Source organism: Phycodurus eques, chromosome 7, assembly GCF_024500275.1.
Source record: "Phycodurus eques isolate BA_2022a chromosome 7, UOR_Pequ_1.1, whole genome shotgun sequence".
Classification (NCBI taxonomy): Eukaryota; Metazoa; Chordata; class Actinopteri; order Syngnathiformes; family Syngnathidae; genus Phycodurus; species Phycodurus eques.
The window spans coordinates 25,267,344-25,289,398 of NC_084531.1; the positions used below are offsets into that span (position 1 = coordinate 25,267,344).

Sequence of the window (22,055 nt, forward strand, 5' to 3'; positions counted from 1 at the left end):
AGACAACAAAAAAGATGATCCCTCATAAACTGTGTGTGCCTGCTCTCTATCCGAAATCACCAAGGATGACATTTAAACACTGTGTTTCACAGTGAGTATTACAGGGGTTGACATCATAGCAATCTGATTGGATGCTAGGCCAGCGCTATGATCTTCCAGTGCAATCACGTCACTGGACCAAAAGTAGTTAAAAACATTGAAACGTGTCTATGTTGTATATATTGCTATTCGATCAAGTTCAAATCTGTTGGCGATGGCAATGCCAACAATGTTAAAATATTTACCTTAACATTTAATACCATTGATTGCTCCATGCACAAAATGATCAGGTCTCCACAGATGACAAATCAAGAATCGACCCTAAACAACAACACAAGCAGAGTGAATAAATAAGTCACCTTTGGATATCCGGGAAGACCTGATCACACTCTTTACACTCATGAAAGTCGTGAGACATGTGGAGGGATCGCAGGTCTTGAGGTTCCTGGGCATTAATGTCGCTGTTCTCTCCTAGGCACACGAGTTCAATCGAAGTCATTCACATGCCAGAAAATTCTTACACATACATTATAGACTAGAAGGAAGTACGGGCACCCGAAGAAGAGCACAAAGAACCAATCCAAACCTGGATCAAGGAAGGAGGAGGGCGGCATCCCGCACTGCTGCATCTGGTGGTCCAGCAGTTGGTTGCGGGACTCGAAGTGCTGGTCACAGTCTTCACAGCGGTACTGCCTCTCCTCTGCATGGTGGGAGGGGAGAGCATCAGCAGATTGTTGAAATAAAGCCCTTGTGCAAGTTGTCCCAATAAGCAACATTGCGTGTGTGATGCAGACCATGAATATCAGGAGCCATGGTATCACATGAATACTCTTCTGCCTTCATGAAAAGTAGAAGCTCCTCACCAGGGAAAATATCTCGAGTGACTTTGTAGTAGATCTGAAAGACATAAATTAATATCTTGCTTATTACTGTATTGTACATTTCAAACACATACGGTAGAGGTGCAACAATTAATCGATTAATTGACAACTGTTTTGATCATTGATTAATCGTTTCGAGAATTCCTTGTTTAACCTAAAATAGTCCAGAACCCCGGAATTCGAGCCTCTCAACAGATTTCTGTAGTCCTCCATGAAAGCAGAATGATTATATTATATATCAGTATATATTACAATCAAAATAATAATTATGCAAACATCTGCTTTTATTTTGTAAAAATGTCTTCTGACATGCTGCGCACCAAATGTTTGTGCATTTCCTGCGCTGATTCATTGATGAATCAAAAAAAAAAATTGTCAACAATTTAATCGATTATTAAAATAATCATTAGTTGCGGCCCTAAACTACGGACAACAAACTATTCTCTCATAGTCCAAAGGTGCATTGCAATGTCAACTTCGAGTAGTTGGGAATATTCTGAGAGGTCACTTGTGGTTGCTCGCTTGGAAATATATTAAACATCGACACGCAAATCATTCATTGACCTGAAGTGAATCGTCATGAACAACATCATGCAAACAAACTGAAAGTATAAACAGTATACAGTGAAATCTTGACTTGACCAAGCTCGTAACTGAATTCCTTAATGTTACCCATTAAAATACATTGAAATTTTAGTAACCCGTTCCAACCCCCCAAAAACCGCCACATTTATTTGTTACCTGTTTTTAATCAACAAAAACACCACTGTATTGCATAAACGTATATATAAAAAAGCATTATAAATGATCATGTAAAGAAATAAACTGGTTTTATGAAGCGTAATTACTGTACGTTGGGAGTGGGACAATTCTGAAGTCACAATAACAGCTCTGTCTGAGCTTTGATGCTTTAAAGGGGACGTGGCCGAATGAGCGGCGTCAGGTACAAGGCCAGTTAGTCTCTGTGAGTGTCTGGATGTGAGTTTTGGTTTACTGTCGCTGCTCGTGAGTGAGCTCATTTTGTATTTGTGTGTTTAACTGTCCGCATCATTCAATAAATGGCTGAAAGCGCATCTGCGACTGTGACACCTTTTTTCTTTTTTTGGGGGGGGGGGGGGTTTCTGGAGCGGCAGCATACTTGAAGCCCGCTCATAAAAAGCAAAGAAAAAAAATAACCAAAACGACGCCTTGTAACTTGAAAAACTTGTAAGTTGCGGCACTCCTAGTTCAAGATACCACTGTATTGCAAAAACATTTATATTGTATAAATAAAAATATATGCTTGGGATTTAGTGGTTTGCGCGTTTGCCTCAGAGTTGAGACATTTGTCGGAATCTCATCTCAGGGCCGCCTGTGTAGAGTTTGCATTTCCGCCCCATGCTCTTGTGGGTTTTATCTGGGTAATTGGGCTTTTTTGCATGTTCCAAAATGCATTTTAGGTTAACCGAACACTCTAAATTGTCCAGAGATGTGAATCTGAGTGTGAAAGATCGGATGCCGACGTGTCCTGGACAATCCCGTCTCCAGCTCACCTGTGACCTGTGATTTGCTAGGGAACCCACTGTTATTTCATCATCATAAATGGTGTTTTCACCTATTTCTATATTGCACGGTATTTATTTTTAACCACAGAATGATCAAAATATGGTAACTATAACGTCGTTCTCCATTTGGAATGGATTAATTGCATTTCGATTCATTTCAATGGGATACATGATCACGGTTTGCGAACATTTCGGTTTGAGAACGGGGTCACGGGACAAATTAAATACGTAACTTGAGGTTCCACTGTAATCCTATAAAACGGATTAAAGGTGGACTAACATGACATGTGAGAAGCAAGGAAATTGTTTGGAAATCAGAGGTCGACCAGTGTCTTCGAAGGGCTTATATTCCACGACAGAGGTTTAGCCGCACCAGTGTATTTTATATTTATTTAACAAGCAACACAAGATTGTGACACAGTCCAATGTCCTACAGTATAGGAGGAGGAACATCCCTTTTGAGCCTTTGACCTTCTTTCATTTGTGTTGTTTTAGTGGCGTCAAAAGGTTGCAAAACCTCAGTCAGACCTTTAAGTCGACATGTCATGAAAGTTGAGTCAATGTCGACTGGTCGCTGATGACGTCACTGACATTTTGTCAGTACAGGACCGTATATTAAATTATATATGTATATGTATATATGTATATTACATTTAAAAAAAATTATAATCTCATGATGGAATGTTTTACAATAATCTATATTCACCGACAACGGGGAGTTTATACAAAATCCCCTTGTTTTGGCGTGCTGTGTGGTGTGTTTTTAAATTTTGCAAAACTTGACCAAAGAGGGAAACCTGTCCTCTCTTTAGGCCCACCACAGTAGCGGATTCTGCATGGCCCGGCATTGGCAGTGTTTGCAAATAATCACAGACCTCTTTGTGGGCAGTGGATTACTTCCCTGCCCTCCTTCCACTTATATAGTGTTGGTTGAAAAAAAATGACCCTGGCTCTTTTCCCCTTAACTACTGTAGGTCTCCCTCACTTCCAAAAGCTACAGCTTTAGAGACAGAAGACAATTTAAATCAAAGTAACAGACTAATTTCATTCTGTTGCAGCAAGCCTCCTCCAACACGTGATTAGCGACTTGTCGATGTCACGCTTTAAACGTCATTTCGGAGTAGTAAAGTCGACCAGTCTGTACGGCTCCTACTGTCTCCCTAATTCTGCATGAGCAGGAGGAGGTAGGGAGGCAGTAAAAACACCGCCACGCTCGCAGGCACACTTGAGGAATTCCCCTAACAGCTCCACCTCTTCCCCATAGGCCGCCGCAGACAAACACTGAAAACACTCACACACGCAAACAAACAGGCAGAGAGGCTCACTACAGAACAGAAGACGCACTGTTTGATCTGAAAGGTCATCCCTGGTATGTCACAACCGCGCGCGCGCACACATACACGCACACACAAAAGCACTGACTGTCAGTGGTTCTCATTAGCAGGTTTTGCTCTAGATTAGATAACTAAGGTGGTGGAGTTCACAGTGACTCCGCAAAGCATCAAGGCCATCTATAACACACACTTGCATTCAAATTTGTTGATATTTGCATTTAAATTCCAAGAGCAATGCAATACATGACTACAATGGAGAACCAGTTATGTGATCGCTCTGTGACGCTTCTTTCCCCATCAACGGGCACGACCACAGGTACATCATCCAAACTGGTTACCTTGACACCTTTAGTTATTAGCCGAGTTATTAGCGCTCATGTTTTCTCAGGTCACACCCTGGTGACTCATTTAAACACACACACACACACTCATTTGAATAGGTATGGTATTTGCCAGCGCTTTCATGATCGCAATCCAAATAATTTCCAGTCTTGATGCACAGCATAAACTAAAACGTTTAGATGCACCCAAAATCCAACAAGACCAACAAACTGGAATAACTCTAATTGAAATATGTCATTCTGTTTTTCTGTTCTGGCTGATGCAATAAAGAGCTGTAATCATATAAGGCAACAAGAAACACTTGCTGCGGTCTGTTTTGGACTCACAACAATCGCAAGCACTTTAATGATTATCATGCACCTCAACTCAAGCCAACACACTAAGTGACAAAGATTGGTACATATGTAATATTTGAGTAGTTTGACACATCAAAGTAGATGAGTAGTCTGGATGTTCAGTCATGCTGTTACAGTCCACTGTTGGAAGCTATTAACTAAAACTTGATGATACAATCACGTCATATGTAAAGAAACTACAAGGTCGTGTACCATAACTATGTCTTGTAGTGTTGTTGTGATTGCTCTGAGGTGGTTTCTACCTGTTGGTGCTTTGTTGGTGCGTTGGGTTTTTTGTTTTAAAGTCTAACTCATAAGCTCTCAACCGTGAGGAAGACGTGCTAATCACTAGCCCATCTGCTGCTGTCCATATTGCGGATTCAGTGCATTGCATTCCCCCCCCCCCCCCCATATTCATATCACGGGACGCATCAGCGCACTCACGCTAGCAAAAAGTACACATCTTTAGGCGCGATGTGGGCTGAACCGCAACAAGCATGTTAGGGTGTGAGTACGCCAACATTCACATCGCTTTGTAGTATCTTGTGAAATGTTCTTAAACAAGTTGGTGATGCTAATTACACTAATAAGCTAATTGCCGCCGAGTTGAAAGAGTTGACGAATCAGAGTGGCGCAGGCATATTAAACACTAATTGCCCATATTATCTGAATGACCAGACACAACTCGTGGGAGGTTCCTATAGACTGCCTTGTTTCATACATCAGCAAACCGAGGGAGTTTGAGCATTATGGGATGGAATGTCAAAGGCTGAGACTTAAAACTCATATTATGTTAAAGTCTCATGATAAAGATTAATTCACATGCTGATTAATTGTTTTTTTTAGTTTTTGTTGTACTGTTAATTATGTTTCCAATTTGTGGGAACATTTATTGTCTTCAGTGGACTTTCATGAGGTGTTACGATTGCAATTACCTCCAGAATGCTGTGCTCATGATATCCCCTCCTACGCTGTCTGTTCAGTTCCCATTGTGTGCTTTCAAATAAGCAATTGAAATAAACGGGGTCGAAAACACAAATCTTTTTGACAAGTACTTTAGTCGCCATAATAGCTATTTGCTATGATTAAATCTGTGCATTACAGATGGGCAAAAAAATAGATTAGATGACGAATCCTTCCATTGATCCATGAGAATCCCCCCCCCCCCCCCAGGTCTTAATAAGTGAAAAAAAGACTATTCTTGAAAAAAGAAAAAAATATGGATATGAAAAAAAAATACTTGCCATTTTTTTCACATTCAATCACAGACAATTTAGTCAAATAACCTTCATACTTGTCATGGAAATGTAATATCATGTTTACTTTTGAGATATAATGTGACTGCTTGATTCTCAGAATGTGTGTCATTGCACCCCAGCAGTAAAGCTGCAAAATTGCACACGTCATTTTGTAAAGGCAGGTTTTGTTTCGCTCTTGACCTTGTAGACTGCGCATGTGCACCTGGAATACACAGTTTTTCAAAGGTCTCTGAAGGTGATTTTACAAAACCGATTCATAATATACCATCAGAATGACATGAAGAGTGGGCGGGAGGGGATCCCAAATAGTTTCTCCAATGAGACAAAACAGTCTCTTTTCACTTCTCTCCTTACTCATTCCTTCCTCACTCAAACACTCACCCTCCTGAGATTTGCTCATAAACTTTTATGGTAAACAGAACTGGGTCAGGAATAAGAGGACGCAGGCCAGTTTTACTTTCACACTGGAAGGGGCTAAATTGGAGCTTGCGAGTGAGCCATAATGACCAACACACCTGGAAATTGCTGAGGCTGTATGACATTGTCGTCATATAAATCACGTCGCAAATCGTCTCCGTTCAAGGTATTGAGCTGGATTGGTTGGAGTCCACTTCTCAGAAGAGATTTAGCAGGAGTGCAAGCTCAGGGGAGCCCACTCTGACTCTCTTCTGTTCAAATCTGGTGGTAGTACGTCTCTGTGTGTGTGTATGTGTGTTTTTTTTTTTTTTTTTTTTGCGGTGTAGTTTCAAGCTGAGTTCAGATTCAGCACTTTTCTGTGGTTGTAAAAACCTGTTGGACTCAGGTATTGTCCAAGTTACCATTTGAAGGCCAAAAACGAACCATTTCCAGTCGAACGCAGATTCTCAAATGCACCAGCACACGTGCGCAGTGAAACATATGCAATAGCCCACACTATACACACTCACACCATTGAATGTGTGCACTAGGACTGATATAAAAAAAAAGCACAAACAAAAAGCCCTCATGAGCGCAAAAGAGTAGCAAAAAAGTGACAGCGCCTTTGCAAGACCACCCCACATTTAGTCTATTCAATTTGAGCATACAGACGGGCATTGTGAGCCGCTACAGTGTGTTTTCAAAAACACCAATGTTGGCCGGAAGGCTTTAAAGACGGCACATTGTGCGGCGCTGTGACAGTGTGTAATAGTTAACAATCACCTCATCACAGCCATGTCCGAGACCTGTCGGAGCCTTACACGGGCACCGGAGCAGAACCGCCGTGTTGACAGCAAGGCACACCTCGCGCACGGCTCTCTTTGCTTGTTTGTCTGCCCGTCACTTTGAAAACAGAGCGGCCAAGCGATTCCAGACAAGAGAACATGGAGGAGACCTTCAGGGATCCTTTTAGGAAAAGTCAGAAGATGGCTGACAGAGGGGCCGCCGATTTGTTCCTAAAACTCGATTTCAGTTGTTCGCCTAAGGTTGGATAATGCCAAAGATCCCTGTCAATCACTTTTCTTTCAATTACATGTTAATACCGTGCAAAGGTTTTAGGCCACCATCACCACTGCTCAAATAACCATAGATAGGAATGTTACTCAGGAGAACATTTGTGTTTGTTGCTCCATATGTTTGTTAGTTCGCATGCGACTCGTGGATCTCGGATTTGATGATTATAATCTGAAAGGTGGACGATTTCAGTCTTCACATCATTATCCCGACATCACTAAACTTGAACAGGTTTTCTTAGCTCATGTACCAACTCTAGAAAGTTTTGTAAAAGTTGATCTTGGATTTTTATCTGTCCTACTTGCCCTGCGATTGCCTGGCGACCGGTTCAGGGTGTGCCCCGCCTCTCGCCCGAAGATAGCCGGAATCGGCTCCAGCATGCCCGCGACCCGAGTGAGGAGAAGCGGTACAGAAAATGGATGGATGGATCTGTCCTACTATTTAGTGTTATACCATGTCAAAATGGCTGCTGTGACAAGGTGGCCTAAGACTTTCCCCACACCACTCTGACTTACTTTGTGATCTACCTACTGTTCTTCTTCTTACAGAAACAAACTTTTTTTTCCGTTTCCAGTAACTCCTCATTGAGTGGTAATGACAAGCATGCAAGCTTCAATCCACCCCCCGTAAAGGTCATGCCATGGAATGCTCCACACGCGTGTCAGGTAAAGTTTAGTCTCTTGTCCACCAGCCTCTATGAAGGAATGACTGAGTGGGATTAGTGAGGTGAACAGACCCCCATGTGGGCAGCACGCACCTCTGGCCACAGCCAGGTGAACAGCAAAAGACTGTGACATTCCTGACATATCTAAGAGTTTATATCGCCAGCGTGACAGGGAAGTGTGGGGAAATATCATCTCGACGGGCCGCCTCTGATCCTGCCCTGTGGTCCTCGCACGGCAGAAGCCGGCGTACAATTACACAATGAAAACACGCGCTGATAGCGTAGAGTGTCTGCAGTACTCTGCATTGTGTGTGTGTGTGTGTGTGTGTGTGTGTGAGAGAGAGAGAGGTGAGAGCAGGGTGGGCCAGTCGCACATGCGACTATCTGACTTGGATCACGATAACAATTTAGAAGACGACAACAGCGAGCAGGACAGTGAGTGGAAAAAGCTTTTTAAAATGACATTTAGGTTGCACTGGATTTACCCTCACACACACAGCAAAGTTCATCTAACCTTTCTCATCCTGTCATCATTTTTGGATTTTTATTTTTTTCTGCTGGACAAGTTGCAAGTGTCTCCACATACCTGATCATCTACCTGGCAGGCTGTCAGGTTATGCTGCTTGGCAGTGGGGGCAAACTGGATGTACTTCAGCCAGCTCCTGATATCTGGCTTGCTGGCATCCACACAGTACTTTACATGGCCTGACCCGTCCAAGATCTGGAGAGACAGAGACAAGTCCAGATCAGTATCAGTCCAGGTTACTGTGTACCAATTGTACCTCCCACTGAGAAAGAAGCCTGTCATTTTGGGAGTCACTGTGGAAAATGACGTGCACAACAAAGAAATATTTTTAACATTTAAACTAGGGAGAAAAACAACAACAACAACAACAAAAACAACAAGTGCGTATGCCACAGTTGGCTGGTAAAATGTGTTGTTCTGTTGACATTAAATTGTTATTTTGTTCACGTTAATCCTTGGTAAATACATGTATAAATATAAACATGGACATATTTATCTATAAATAGAAAATAAATTAACAGATTTTTTAAAGTGAGGGAGGTCTTAATTAAACGTGTGACGTTATACATTCAATAATAATAATAATAATAGTAATAATAATACATGTGGGCCTGGACAAAAAATATCCAATTACAGCTCTAAAACATACAACTTATTTATATGGATACGGAGATAATGAAAGGACATTTATTTATTTTAATTTTTTTTTACAGATATACGCGATCCTCAACGAAAGACAAATCAATTAACAGAAGCAATTTAGACTCAAAGAACAACAGTTCGGCCTGTGACAAAAATAAGGAGACGCTTTTGCTTTTTGAATTTCTTGGCACCAAAGGGAAATGCATGATAAAACGAAAAAAAGGAAAAAAAAGGGATTAGAATATAAAACATTTGTCCAGTTAAAAATATATAAATAGATTTTGTTGACAATCTAGTGACACCCTTTTTTTTTTTTTAATTTAATATTTATTTTCGCTTTCTTTGAACACAAATCATTTGGAAATAATTCACTATGCACGAAAATCTTGTTAACATAAAACAAGAATGAATTATTAAGGTTGAGTGAATCCTTTTGTCTGCCTCCCCAACATTGTTTCCCCCCACTTGAACGAATTCAAAAAGTCAGACTGCATTTGCCCTGACGGCACCAATGAATTGCAATAATAATAAGAAAAAAAATAGAATACAAATATCTGTTTTCATTGAAGAAGTGAGTTTCTTCTTACCGTTGAAGGCTGTTCGCGTCGGCGTGCGGCTCAAGCCGCTGGGGACACGAAGTGCGCGTGCTAAAGTGAGCAAAAGTGACGGAAACTCCGCTTCAAAAGGCTCCGGATGTTTTTTTTTGTTTTTTTTTAAATTAACTCAGTCTTATCAGCTGCGATGCGACGTCCATTTTAAGTTTAAAAAAAAAAATATATATATTATTATTTGTTTTAAAATCAGCTTCTCCAAAGCCGGGCTGAGTGGACGACGGTCTCCTCTCCAGTGCGCGCGCCGCCTTCACTGTCCGCCACACGCAGCGCGCTTTCTCAACTCCGATCCTCTCATCAACGCGTTGCATTCACGGACCCGTCTGTCCGATACATCTCCTTTCTCTTCGTGTCCTCTCCCCGGTGGATCAACTCGCTTGCAACTTTTCAGTGCGCTCCTCTCTTGTCACCCCTCCTGTCCTGTCCTGACGCAGCCAGGTGTCGTCCCCCCCCCCCCGCCCCCCCCATTCCGCAGACGCACAACCACCTCCTCCTCTTATTATGATGCTCAGGATGTATCAATATGATAAGGCGGTGTTTTTGAAGAGGTCTTCTCTTGCTGTGTGGGTCTCTCACTCTCTTCTTCTTTTTTTTTTTTTTTTACGCAGGATCATCCCATAAAACTCCATCCATCCATTCTGGGCGACTGTGGCCCCCTCCTTGGCGGAAGCGACTCCTCTCCGCGGTAAATTGTGAAGTGACGGGGGCCCCGGGTCGCAGAGGTTGAGCGAGGTCACAGAGAGGTCGAGATGGGGCTTCGAAGAGGGGATGAACTGGCCCGGCACACTTTCATGAACCAACAGAAGCTTCAAAGGGAGGAACCATTGTTCGCATCTTCTCCAAACTTGTTCACAACACTCGCTGTCGTTTTATGACAATGGCGCACTCATGATTACTCTTTATTTATTTATTTTTTTGCGTTCCTTTACTAATCTTTATATACTTTATACTTTACATACTAGGCAAGTGGAATTATTCGGAAGAAAATCTGCAGAGTCGAGTTGCGAATCGGCGCAATTGTACAAAATAGACTTTATTTGAAATTGGGACGTGCAGTTTAAACCGAGGGGAACTGTTGTCGGGGAGGCGAGTTTATTAGGCAGCTCATAAAGCCGAAGAGGGCTGCAGCCTTGGCTGATGAGAACAGATGATGATGGATAATGCCTCAACTCTGTGACATTGACCTTGCATCCCAGATAATAGCCATTGTTTTGGCAAATCGCGGAGCAAATGTGCAGGAAGGACAGGAAAAATCATGTGTAAATAAGGCAGGACCCCGCCACCGATTCCCATCGTTTTTTTTGTGTTTTTTTTTTTTTTTTTTTTTGCTCCCTGAGAACCGAGCAGAGACCCCGGTCCGCCCGGTCATTGATTTCCTGCCTCTCCTCGACTTGTCCATTGTTGGAAGCCTTTTTTAATTTAGCCATAAATTGGGAAAGCTCAAGCCGAATGAGCTGTTCTATTTTCTTCCTGTCAGGATGAGGGATTTGTTTTATGATGCATTGTTTATGAAATACAAGTCGTCTGAAAAGGCTTGACGGCCTCTTCGCATTTCTGATGCTCTACGGAAAAAGGAAAGATGCACGCTCCAGATTTGCGGGGGGTAAAAAGAGGGAACAGTGTAGTTGGGAGCCCCTTTTTGCCCGCTCCATCGGGACTTGCTGCCTTACCCTCGCCTGCCAGGAGATGGCGTGCTCCACTGAAGTGAACTTCCAATTGACTCAGCGTGGACATTTGAGAGGATAATGAACGGCATTAAAAAAAAAATAATAATAATCTTTGAAATGACTGTAAAACCCGATATTTCTTTTTCTCTCTTAAGATAATGCATTCAATCATTTTAATTCAATTCATGTTTCGATGTAACTTGCCCTTAAAGCAGCAGCTTGTTTGTACTATAATGTAGATTTTGGGGACCACATCAACATATATTTTTATGAACTGACCAGAATTTATAATCACCTGAATGTGCAGCGATAAAGATGGGAAATCTGTTGTGAAATGATGGGTGACAGTTAAATACTGTCAACAAACCGGCACAGATTTGCGAGCCATAACTCTAATTTGCATTTCTTTGAGCCATAAAAATGACTGTGATGTGCTGAGATGAAAAAGATCCGCTTTTTCGGAATTATTTGACGCCTTTGGTGTAAAGATTTTGCCCTGGTGGAAAGCTGTTTATCAACACATTACAAACTCAACACATGCAAGCTTCAGGCTATATTCCTTCCAACTATACAACACAGCATTTCCATACCTATTTTGATATCTTAAGGGTTCAAATAATGTTAAGTGCTGAGGCTTTAATGTGCTGTAAAATTTCCTTGTGGCTTTCTTGTTTATTTTAGGGTTTCAGTCATGCATGGATCATATGTTGTTTATTTTGCAAATGTTTTTGATGCAGCAGATTTGGACTTTGCTGCTGGGCGCTGGATCCTCGGAAGTCATAACGGAGCTAAAGGGAGGGATTCCCGCGCGGGTTGCAAACCGACCCCAGCCGTGCGGAGAGTTCATGCTGCAGCTGGAGACGCCGCTGTAGGCCCGTGTGGTACATTCCAACATAGGAGGACACCGTGAGGAAAAGGAGAGAAAGTCCACATTGCAGACAAATCCGCAATGGGAAGACACCCGCTTCCCCCCCCCCCCCCACCTACCCGCAGAGATGGGATGAAATTCTGCAGATATGCTTAAAACACAAACATTAATTTGACCACAAACCAAGAACTCTTTGAGCCAAGATTAGTGTAGAGGGGAATAATCCTGCTGCTGTAGGTAGACCCTGTGTCCATACAGTCCATAGCAATTACAATGAAGACAGAGTAGAGGAAATGAAAGGGGAAAATGTAAATAAAAAAAAAAACGTCCAGGCCTGGCAGTAGGCCTGTCGTGAGCAGTGTGTTAATCTCCACCTCAGTAATTTGGTTGTGCAGGAGAAGACAGAAGCCCTGCTGCTGTGCCCTGCACTTCATAAATCACTGCTTTATGTGGACAAGGTCAGCTCACCCCCTTCCCCTTCCACCGGCCCCTCCGCCATGTTTACCCGGCCTCCCGGGGGCTCTCAGGACCAGACCAGCCTACTTCTAATTACTGTGGATTATTTTCATTTGCCGGGGGTCAGTCAGGCATTCCGGCAGAAAGAGCGAGAAGGGATGATTTTCTGACAAATTCGGTGGCCTCGGAGAAACAGGCCTGACATGTTTGCTGAATTAGCACCTGGATATTTTGTGTTCACACTGTTTGTTTTGCCTTTGAGAGCTCTGTGTGAGGAGCCTATAGGCCGACATGTCCATTAGCTTATCATTACATTTTAAACATCGGTTTAGTACTATAGGGCAAGGGGGTCAGACGTTTTGGTTTTTGTCAATTAAATAAAGACAAGCTCACATTCAATCGAGCCATGACATGACACAGTGCTTACAAGACACATGGCTCGCATTTCTTCATAGACGAGACAGATAAAAAGAAGCGTTGTTTGGGGTGATAATTCTAAGGGCCCGTGACTGACAAATTGTAATTTCAATGTGCAGCATTGACATGAACCATTCCAAAGCCAAAATGAAAATTGGGGTGTCCAGTAATAGACAAGCCCCGCCCCCCCACCCCTCCCCACCCCCATCCGCAGCTTCTGTAGCCATAGGTGTAATATTCTGAAGAGGACATCTCCATCTTAGAAAACTGAGTGAACAAGTGAGATACTGTCTCAGGATCAAGATGTGCCAGGTGCCTGTTTGTAGCTACAGCCACATTTTTATTCCTCTATTGGCGGTACCCTGTTCGTTTTTTTCCGACAGGGGGCTTCTACAGGGAATGCCAACAGCCCCGAGGAGAGGGTCCGCAGTCAAAAACAATCCTCCATCCACCAAAACAGACAATATATTGTACTGTTCAGTATAAAGATTCAGATTCAGAAAATTATATGTGAACGTTGGGCACTGAAGTACTGACAAGAAAGAAATCAAGAGGTGCTTTTACAATATTGTTAATCATGACATGCATAAATCTGAGAATAACATGGCCTCAATTTAAAATGACATTTTCTGCGTTGTGATTAGCCAACATGTAAGTATATTTAAAAATGGGAGAGACAATGGTGGTGTGCCAGGGATGTACAGAAAGTACTTACAGCGATCCCTGACACTTCCGCTATGGAACAAGATTGCATGTGGGCTGCTGGGTGCAATAAAGCTAGACATAGGGCAGCTTTTTCAGACATAAATTCAACGGGCACAAAGTTCCTACATGTACAGAATGGACTGGAAAACTTAAACAGCCCCACTCGGCCCTGTTGAGACAGGAGGGGGGTGGGGTGGGGTGGGGGGGGGTAATTAGAGCATGTTGCCGTTCGCCGCAGGGTGAACAAATTGGCTCTAAAACGCTCATAGATATCATCTGTAAAAGACCTTTTTTTTTTTTTTTTTACACTGCGGTGGCAAAGCGTGATGGAATTGAACACGGCACTCCAGATCAAGCGAGAGCAAGTGTCACACATTCATTACATTTATCTCCCGTCTAACGTTTTAAGTCCTGCTGCAGATGGGATACTGAGACAATTGGCTTTCCCTGCGGCGTGTCCAATTGGAAGGCTAATATTTAATGTTGGCGGATATCAGGTTGAGATGTTGGACTTGTTCACCGTGACGGCAGAACGACAACGCTTCCTTGTCAGTTAAGTAGAGCAGATGAAATGAAATTTGAAGAAGATAAATCTTTGAATTGTAAGAAAAGCCCACGGGAGGAAAATGCTAACTGTTCTTCCATTGTAAAGGTTGGTATGTAACATATTTCACATTTCCTGCATAAAACAATATTTTCAGCAGAAGCAGGTTAGCCTAGCAGATAAACTCGCAAGTATATTTATTTTTGTCTGGTGAGTCTGCACTTTTCAAGCAAGAGAGACATAAGTGGTCAAAGTTGTAACCTGAGAAAGTGTTAAAGAATGTAAGTGCCAAAAAAAGAGAGACATTGAGACCACAGTGCACGAGATCTGCTCGGCAGCTCAGTTCAGCGGCGGAGTGTGTAAGGGTGACGATTAAAGTCAGAATTTCCTGAGAAAACAACAAATCAGCAACGGTAACATAGCGACACGGAGTTACTCCCATTAAAGGCTTCGCTGGTTTTCAGTAGCATCAAAGCACCGAGTTAGGCTGGAATTATGTTTAACCCGAAGCACTGCGGCGCACAAATGACTAACACTCAAATACTAAAAACAATCTCTTTTAAATATTTCCGACAAGAACACAAAACAAAAACATTATTGTGATCCGGAGGTATTCATCATCCTCTATTTGATTTTTTTTCTTTCATGCATTGCTTGTCGGGTTTATTTAATTCTAAACATTCTACGATGGCTTCTGTATCACACCAAAATGCCATACAACAATGTGTACATTACAGCCACCATTTTCATAAATCTAATCCAAGCTATAAATGAGGACATGTAAAAATCATAAAAACATCACATTGATATTTTAAAGAGACAGGTCAGCTGCATTCTGCTGTCATACTAAAAAAAAAAAAAAAAAAAATCCCCCTTTCTATACCATGCATTCCTTCAAAACCTTTGTTCCTGACAGAACTATGAAAAAAAAACATTTAAAGATGGAGCTAGAAAAATATTACTGTACTACTGTACACATTGAGTTTGAAGGAAAAATCAGTGAAATCAATTAATCCTCAACTCAAGTTTCTACACTCCTTAAAATGGCCAATGAATAAGAGGGGATACATTCTTTTAAAAAAGCAATAATTAAAAAAAATATATAATGATATCTTATGTTGACATAAAACAGTTGCTGAATTATTTTGCATGCTAGTCGGGGTCCTTTCAATGTCAAAATACAATTCTGCTGAAAATATGCGGTGTCGATGACACGATTCTGCGTCTTTCTGACACCGAATTGAAACACAAGCACAGAAGTTGTATATGACACAGGCTCCGTATTAACATCACGGACTCGCGTGTGACACATTTCAGTAATAGACCATTCAGATACGCGCATCGGTGCTTGTCGGGGTTATTCAATTCCAGACCAATCATTCAGCTGTTATACACTTTTGGGTTAATATTCTAACCGTGTGGCTGAGGCTCCGCTGGAGATAAATCAACTTTTATGTTGGGTTGTTATGGTTTTTACTGCGCTGGCATTGTGTGAGACTGATTTGCGGATCAATCATCTGCAGGTGTCTACTGTGGGGCCGGTGAGCCGAGAGGATCGATGGAGGATCTTGAGCCGTGGCGATGGAATGGAGGAGTGTGTGTGTGTGTGTGTGTATTTGTGTGTGTACAGTATGATGAGTTAGTGGCATTGCATGTGTGTGTGAAGACAAAAGTGATGTAGGAGTGTGTGTGAGGTCTTTGGAGCCAGAGAGCAGATATATCTAGAGCTGAGGCACAGATGAAGGGCCGCTGGACTATGACCAGACCATCTCAGTCCTTATCGGAATCCAACTCCCTCGCATTTCTCTCTCTCTCTCTCTCTCTCTCTCTCTCTCCCTCTCTCTCTCCCTCTCTCTCTCTTTCTCTCACTGCACTTCTTTATCTTGTTGGCACGTTGGAAAATCTCATTGTCACACATTTAACAAAGGCAAATGTCTGAGCCGCGCAGCTGGAGACGACTGACTCGGCAGAGAGCAGCAACTACCGTGCGTCCCTCACATAACTCTCACCAAGAAGTGTTTCGCCAGAGATGTGGGTGCGCAGATGGCACGAGCACACGTCAACACTCAGACACATTAGTCACATCCAAGTTTGTCAAACTTCTTTCTCTGTCTCCCTGGATCTGGTGTTTATCCTTGTTCATCATGTCTGACCATCAGAGCTTCCTCTCTGCTGTCAGCACCGCTCCGCTGAAACAAAAGAGGCGGAGAGCTTAGCTTATACTTTCTGAATCGGAGGAAGTTGGTGCTGATTACGTTGCCCCTGAAGAAGCATTCCGATCCTGTTAACTCGCGTTTAGGCTGCCAATTCCAAACGGGGCGACAAAACACTGCGAGAGTGATCCGCGCTTGCTGACCCACCCTGCTGCCTAAACTCAGGAGTTGTCATTGGTACCTGAAACCTTTTGACACTTGACCTTCAAGAGCTTAACAGTCTTGAAAGGAATGTTCCAATGCGGTTGGGCTAGAACCCTGGGCTAGAATCTTGACGTAATTAACATCTTATTAACATTTTCAATGCTTCCAATTTCGTGAGAACAATTTGGGGAAGTCCAGCATGACTTTGCCCCAGTGCACAAAGCAATGTCAATAAAGACATGCTTGGATGAGTTTGGTGTGGAAGCACACAGATACACTAAAATCTCGCAGAAGGTCTCCTGAGTTCATCTGTTGCTAAAGGAGTAGCAAAGAAAATCTGTTGGACTCCAGTAATGAGCAATTTGGGGTTCATTAATGTAGATTGGACCGTATGAAACGACTACCGCAGTGTGATCTAACCTACTGTATATTGGGCCCAAGCATCCATTTTGATTAAGAAAATCTCACCGCACGCCACCAAACAAAAATATCACCAAAAACATGAATACTGAAATAATGATGAACTCGTTTCACTTTACTCACAAATGTACTTGCAGGAAGCCACGATTTATTCTGATGTATGAATGGCAGCAGGTGGATATGCGGGTTTATGGTCCTTTCTGCCAGGTAATAGAAAAGCAACTCTGCATTTGTATTTCCTGATCTGCCTTTTCTCTCTTCAATACAAAGATTTGACAGCAGGGTCGAGTTGGAAGAGAGAACATTCCACCTTCCTCACACCCTTCCCTCTCTATCCCTGATAAATGCCTTTCTTGAAATTGTTTATACGACAGAAGGGTTGTTCATAACCAAGCTCAAGAAGAGTGTGTACACAACGTCGACGTCCCGATAGAAGGAAGTGTCTTAAATTTCTCTTTGTTTGACAGAAGCCCTGTCTCTCTCCTCCTCCTTGACGGGAAGACCCCCCTCATCTGTCCAAGCGGGGCCACGACCCTGGCAGCACTCCCCTCCGTTCTCACTCGCATGCAATGGTGCATATGAAGTAAATGAAGAGTCCTTTCAGGCATGCTAGAGACAAACGAGCTTCTGAAACCTCGGCAGAGAGACAGTTTGGTGTGGCATTGCGACGTGTTTATTGCGACGTAATTGCATCAGAGTCGTGATTGTGATGTTACTCGTTGAAGTGTGTTTCTAAAAACGGCCTGAATCACTTTGCACCGTTGCTAAGGCATTTCATCTTCACTTCGAGAGGAACAGTTTCTTTAGCGTATGTGAGTGTTAATTCCTTTTGGTGTGTCAGTGTGACAGAGGCTCAATGCCGAATACTGCGCAAGGCAAGCAGACCGGGAGAGTGTCCGCATCCCAGACGAGAACAGGTTCAGGTTAAACTGCCTGCTTTCATTCCTCTCCGGGTTCCTTGCCCTGTCTTTCGGTCTCATGCTCTCTGTCGGTCTCTGTCATTACGGCTGTAGAAAAACAACACGACGACTGCTGTTAAAAAAAAAAAAAAAAAAAAAAGTAGTGGGGCGCGTTCCTACGGCTGCCAGGCTAGGTAAAGGGTTTGTCGAAACCTCAGGGGCTGGTGGTGAGGTGTGTCTTGAAAGAGGGCCCTGGTGTAATCTCAGTGCTGAATAGACGAAGCTCTTAATAGAATCCCGCTGTCCGGCTGCCACTGAGAGAAACAAGAGCTGTAATGGATGAGTTCTGCTCTGGCTCCCACTTTCCCCCCGTGACCTCTGCGTTGGTCAGAAGTAAGAGCTAAAGAAGCATTGTAGCCCCAGGCCTGATTGAATGGGGAGGGAGGGAGGTGGCTGAGGTGGCGGTGGCGGTTTTGGGGAGGGGGCAGGGGGGCGGTGGGGGGGGGAGGCAGCCACGCTGATAGACCAATTTCCCACTACTGCGTGCAGCAGGGCTTGATTGATGAGGGCTGGTGCTGCTGAGAGGAGCCCCATCACATGCGATCACATAAATACTTATTCAGCTCGAATTGGGCCTGACAAGCCATACGACAGCTTTGTGCTGTCACAGATATCATTGCAAGGAAAACGCTCCATTAATCATGCGTAATTAACTTTTCCAAGAGAGGTACTGTGTGGGACCACTAGTCGCCCGCTCAGTACCTTGAATAAAAAAAAAAATAATAATAAAAAAATCCAGCATATTAGCAGGGATTGGACGAGGTCTTATTAAAACCGAGACCAAGTCTCCCTTGAGCCATTCAGTTTGCAAATGAAACAGCTTCATTAGGTTGGTTTAAGGCTCTAATGGACTTTATACAAAGCCTCCTCTCTGTAATTCAACCCCCGTCCAGTGGCCTTACAGTGCAATATCCTGCGAGCGTGCACAGCCATAATGTTGTCTGTTTGAAGTCACAGCACAACCCATCTGAACGCCTGCCACTAGTTAACTACATTGACCCTCCCATAAAGTACTCTGGAGGAGTGATGGTAAGGGAGCCCAACAAGCTACACAGTTTCTCCTTCTCCTTCCTGGCGAAAGGTAGCCTGCCCGTGGGAGTGAGGTCTTTTTGTTCTTATGCAGCAGACCAAATGATGTGGCCACCATCAGGAATAAAACACACACACACAAAGAAATGGAAACACAGGTGTACAAGCATATCTCATCTGATCAGCATTCCGCCCACAATTCTGCCCACCTGACTTGCTGTTGGCGGAGGGAACACAATGAGAGAACACACATTTGTTCAATGAGAGAACACAAATTTGGAGAACAATGGGAATAGAGTACCAAACTCAAAACTGCAAAATAAATATTTGCAAAGAAAGTCAATTTAAATGAGAAATACGTTGCCATGGAGGACCACAATGTATCACTGACCAATTGTTTATCATAATACATAAAAATTAAACAATCAGATTCCAAAAATAAGCTTATCTTAAATTTTACTACTAACTTTTTTTTTTTAATGCAATTGTATCTATGGGGAAAAAGTTGTGATCATTGTTCTGTGCACAAAAGATTATCTCTGCAGCAGATGGACGACCACACATACACTGTGTCCCAGGTTGGGATACAATTCAGAACTTTTATGTAAATAAATATATATATATATATATATATATATATATATATATATATATATATATAAATCATTCACAAATAGAGTCACTGCAAAGAAATGTGTAGTTTGTGAATGCTAGCTGAACAAAACACATTTGTCTTTCCGTACCTGTCGGTTCTTACAGGAAACCTATATTTTTCTGACTCACTTCAGACCTAAACTAAGCCTGTCTCATAAAATGCTTCATTATTCATGATTAATATGGACCTATATCACATTACAGAGGGGAATAGATCATACTGGGATAGAATCATGTATGCACGCACACACTCCCAGATCAGTCATTCCTCTTCCTCAGTTGGTCATTGGCGGTCATTTCCTCTCGACGTCAAGCTCACTTGCAGCGGGGACCTGACTCATTTCCTGCCTAATAATTGGCTCTGTCTGGACTTCTGAGAAAAAATTATTTGACAGTAAAACATAAATGTAAACTCCACAGAGACTACACGGGGAGACATCTGTTGAGATTCCAACTACCCCCACTGCAATCGTACAGTGGAAGAAGGTTGTTTCATCCCTGTTTCCAATCATGACTTTTAGCATTTACAGCTTTAACGTTGCTCGGTCATGCTCTGAGTAGCTCATATTGTCGTCAAAGTTTAGATTGAAATCCCTCAGCGTCTCTTAAAGTTGCAAGACAGAAGACAGATTAGTCGCGACGTAGCATCCCTGTTTGACGACCTGGGAGGGAATCGGTCTCTGGATAAAATCTGAAAGGTTACTGGAAAGAGCACAACTGATTGAAATCTTTGTAAAGAACATGTTGAGTAAAGCAGCTGTCTTTATTGGCTACCCTGGTCACACCTCGAGAGAACAATTAAAGCCCAAGTCCTGAAAGTGGCACTTCGGAGAAAATAAAATACGACAAAAACAAAAGTGAAAGATTTGTTGAAGTTTATCTACGCTGATGAGTTATTTTTTTTCTTGCCTTTTCCCTCAATACATTTCTGTAACTATCGAGTTTATCCCTACACCCTACCGGTTGGGGGAGGGGGGGAGTGAGCGATACAACTAAATGAGGGAGAGAAGACCAGAACGGGAGATAACTTGGGAGATGGAGACGAGTGGAAAGAGGCAGGACTGAATTCCTGTGGCCACAGCTGCGGGAGCTGCAATCACTAAAATGTAGTGCTGTCTCAATGCAGGCAATTTTTGGAAACGTTGTAGACCAAACAGCAAGACATGTCTGCTTTTCAAATCAAAGAGACGGGCAATCAACAACCTGGTGGTTGTTCAACATCCCTCTCTCATTCGCCATCTTCTCTGTTCCATCCCTTGGTCTAGCAGTCTGTCATTCCAACTATGGCACAGCTGACCCGTCGTGTGTCTCTATATTTGTCCCTCTTTGTTCACCGGTGGCCAGTAGGGGCAGGCATGTGAGATTTCCACCATCGATCATTGGCCTGACAGTGGGCCCCAGGTCCTGTTATTTGGATTCTGCCATAATTTCCTCAAAAAGGAGACTCCTCCTTCCTCCTCAGGCCTGGCACGGCTGACGTTTGGTTTGGAGCCTCCATACCTTCCCCAAATGTCCAGAAAACACAGCAAATTCACTGTCCGTATGTTTGGGTTACGCTGAGGTGAGCAAGACAGATAGAGTGTGCAGTGGAAGTAAAATAGGTTTGCAGGGCTGAGCTGTGGTCCTGGAAGTTTCTCAGTAGCTTCTCCAACCACATGAAGAAACAAAACGAGGACTTTGGCAGTCATGCTAATAAAAGTAATGCATATTTGGAATAAGAAAACAGCGAGGTAACTTGATTTATTGCTGTTATTTGTGTATAAAACTTAATTTAGACTCGTACATTTATGTTATCTTGGCTTGACCCTGTTTGTATTCCTCCATAACAGTGTGCGAATGTCCTTGGAAAAAGTAACCATACCCACAAAGACTGTTCCCTGCTGCTCTCTCTCATCATTTACTGCTTTGCTGCTCTAGTTCATTTTTGAGCCTCATCGCTCAGCCTAACCGCCTCTCAGGCACTAAACAAGGATTTGCCTGTCATACCATTGTCTTGCTGGTCACATTGTGTTATCATTACGGCCAGTTATAATTGGAAACAGGAGTCTTCCTAATAGGATGCATGGAAACAGGGGTATCTGTCTCTTCTGATCTTCCCACACTGACTAATCCATTCCTCCACCCTTCCTACAAAACACACACACATGCACACACACACACACACACACACTCACGCACGCACGCACACCTCTGCATTGGGCAGCGCTGAGACAAGAGAGTAGACACGGATCTGGATAACTTTGTGCAAGTATTATCCTCCAAGGCACACACAGCTGGAAAATTGAGATAAATAAACTGTGAACATGTCAGGGGATCACACGATTCATGGCTT

The 22,055-nt window shown here is 42.9% G+C and overlaps 1 protein-coding gene across 1 annotated transcript in view; it reads right to left on the reverse strand.

Moving 5' to 3' along the window:
* Nucleotides 1-22,055, reverse strand: part of mecom (MDS1 and EVI1 complex locus) — a 148,194-nt gene that overhangs the window by 20,849 nt on the left and 105,290 nt on the right. The window contains 4 exon segments of the mRNA XM_061682269.1: nt 399-510; nt 626-739; nt 834-936; nt 8,455-8,589. Coding sequence (XP_061538253.1) covers nt 399-510; nt 626-739; nt 834-936; nt 8,455-8,589 — 464 coding nt within the window.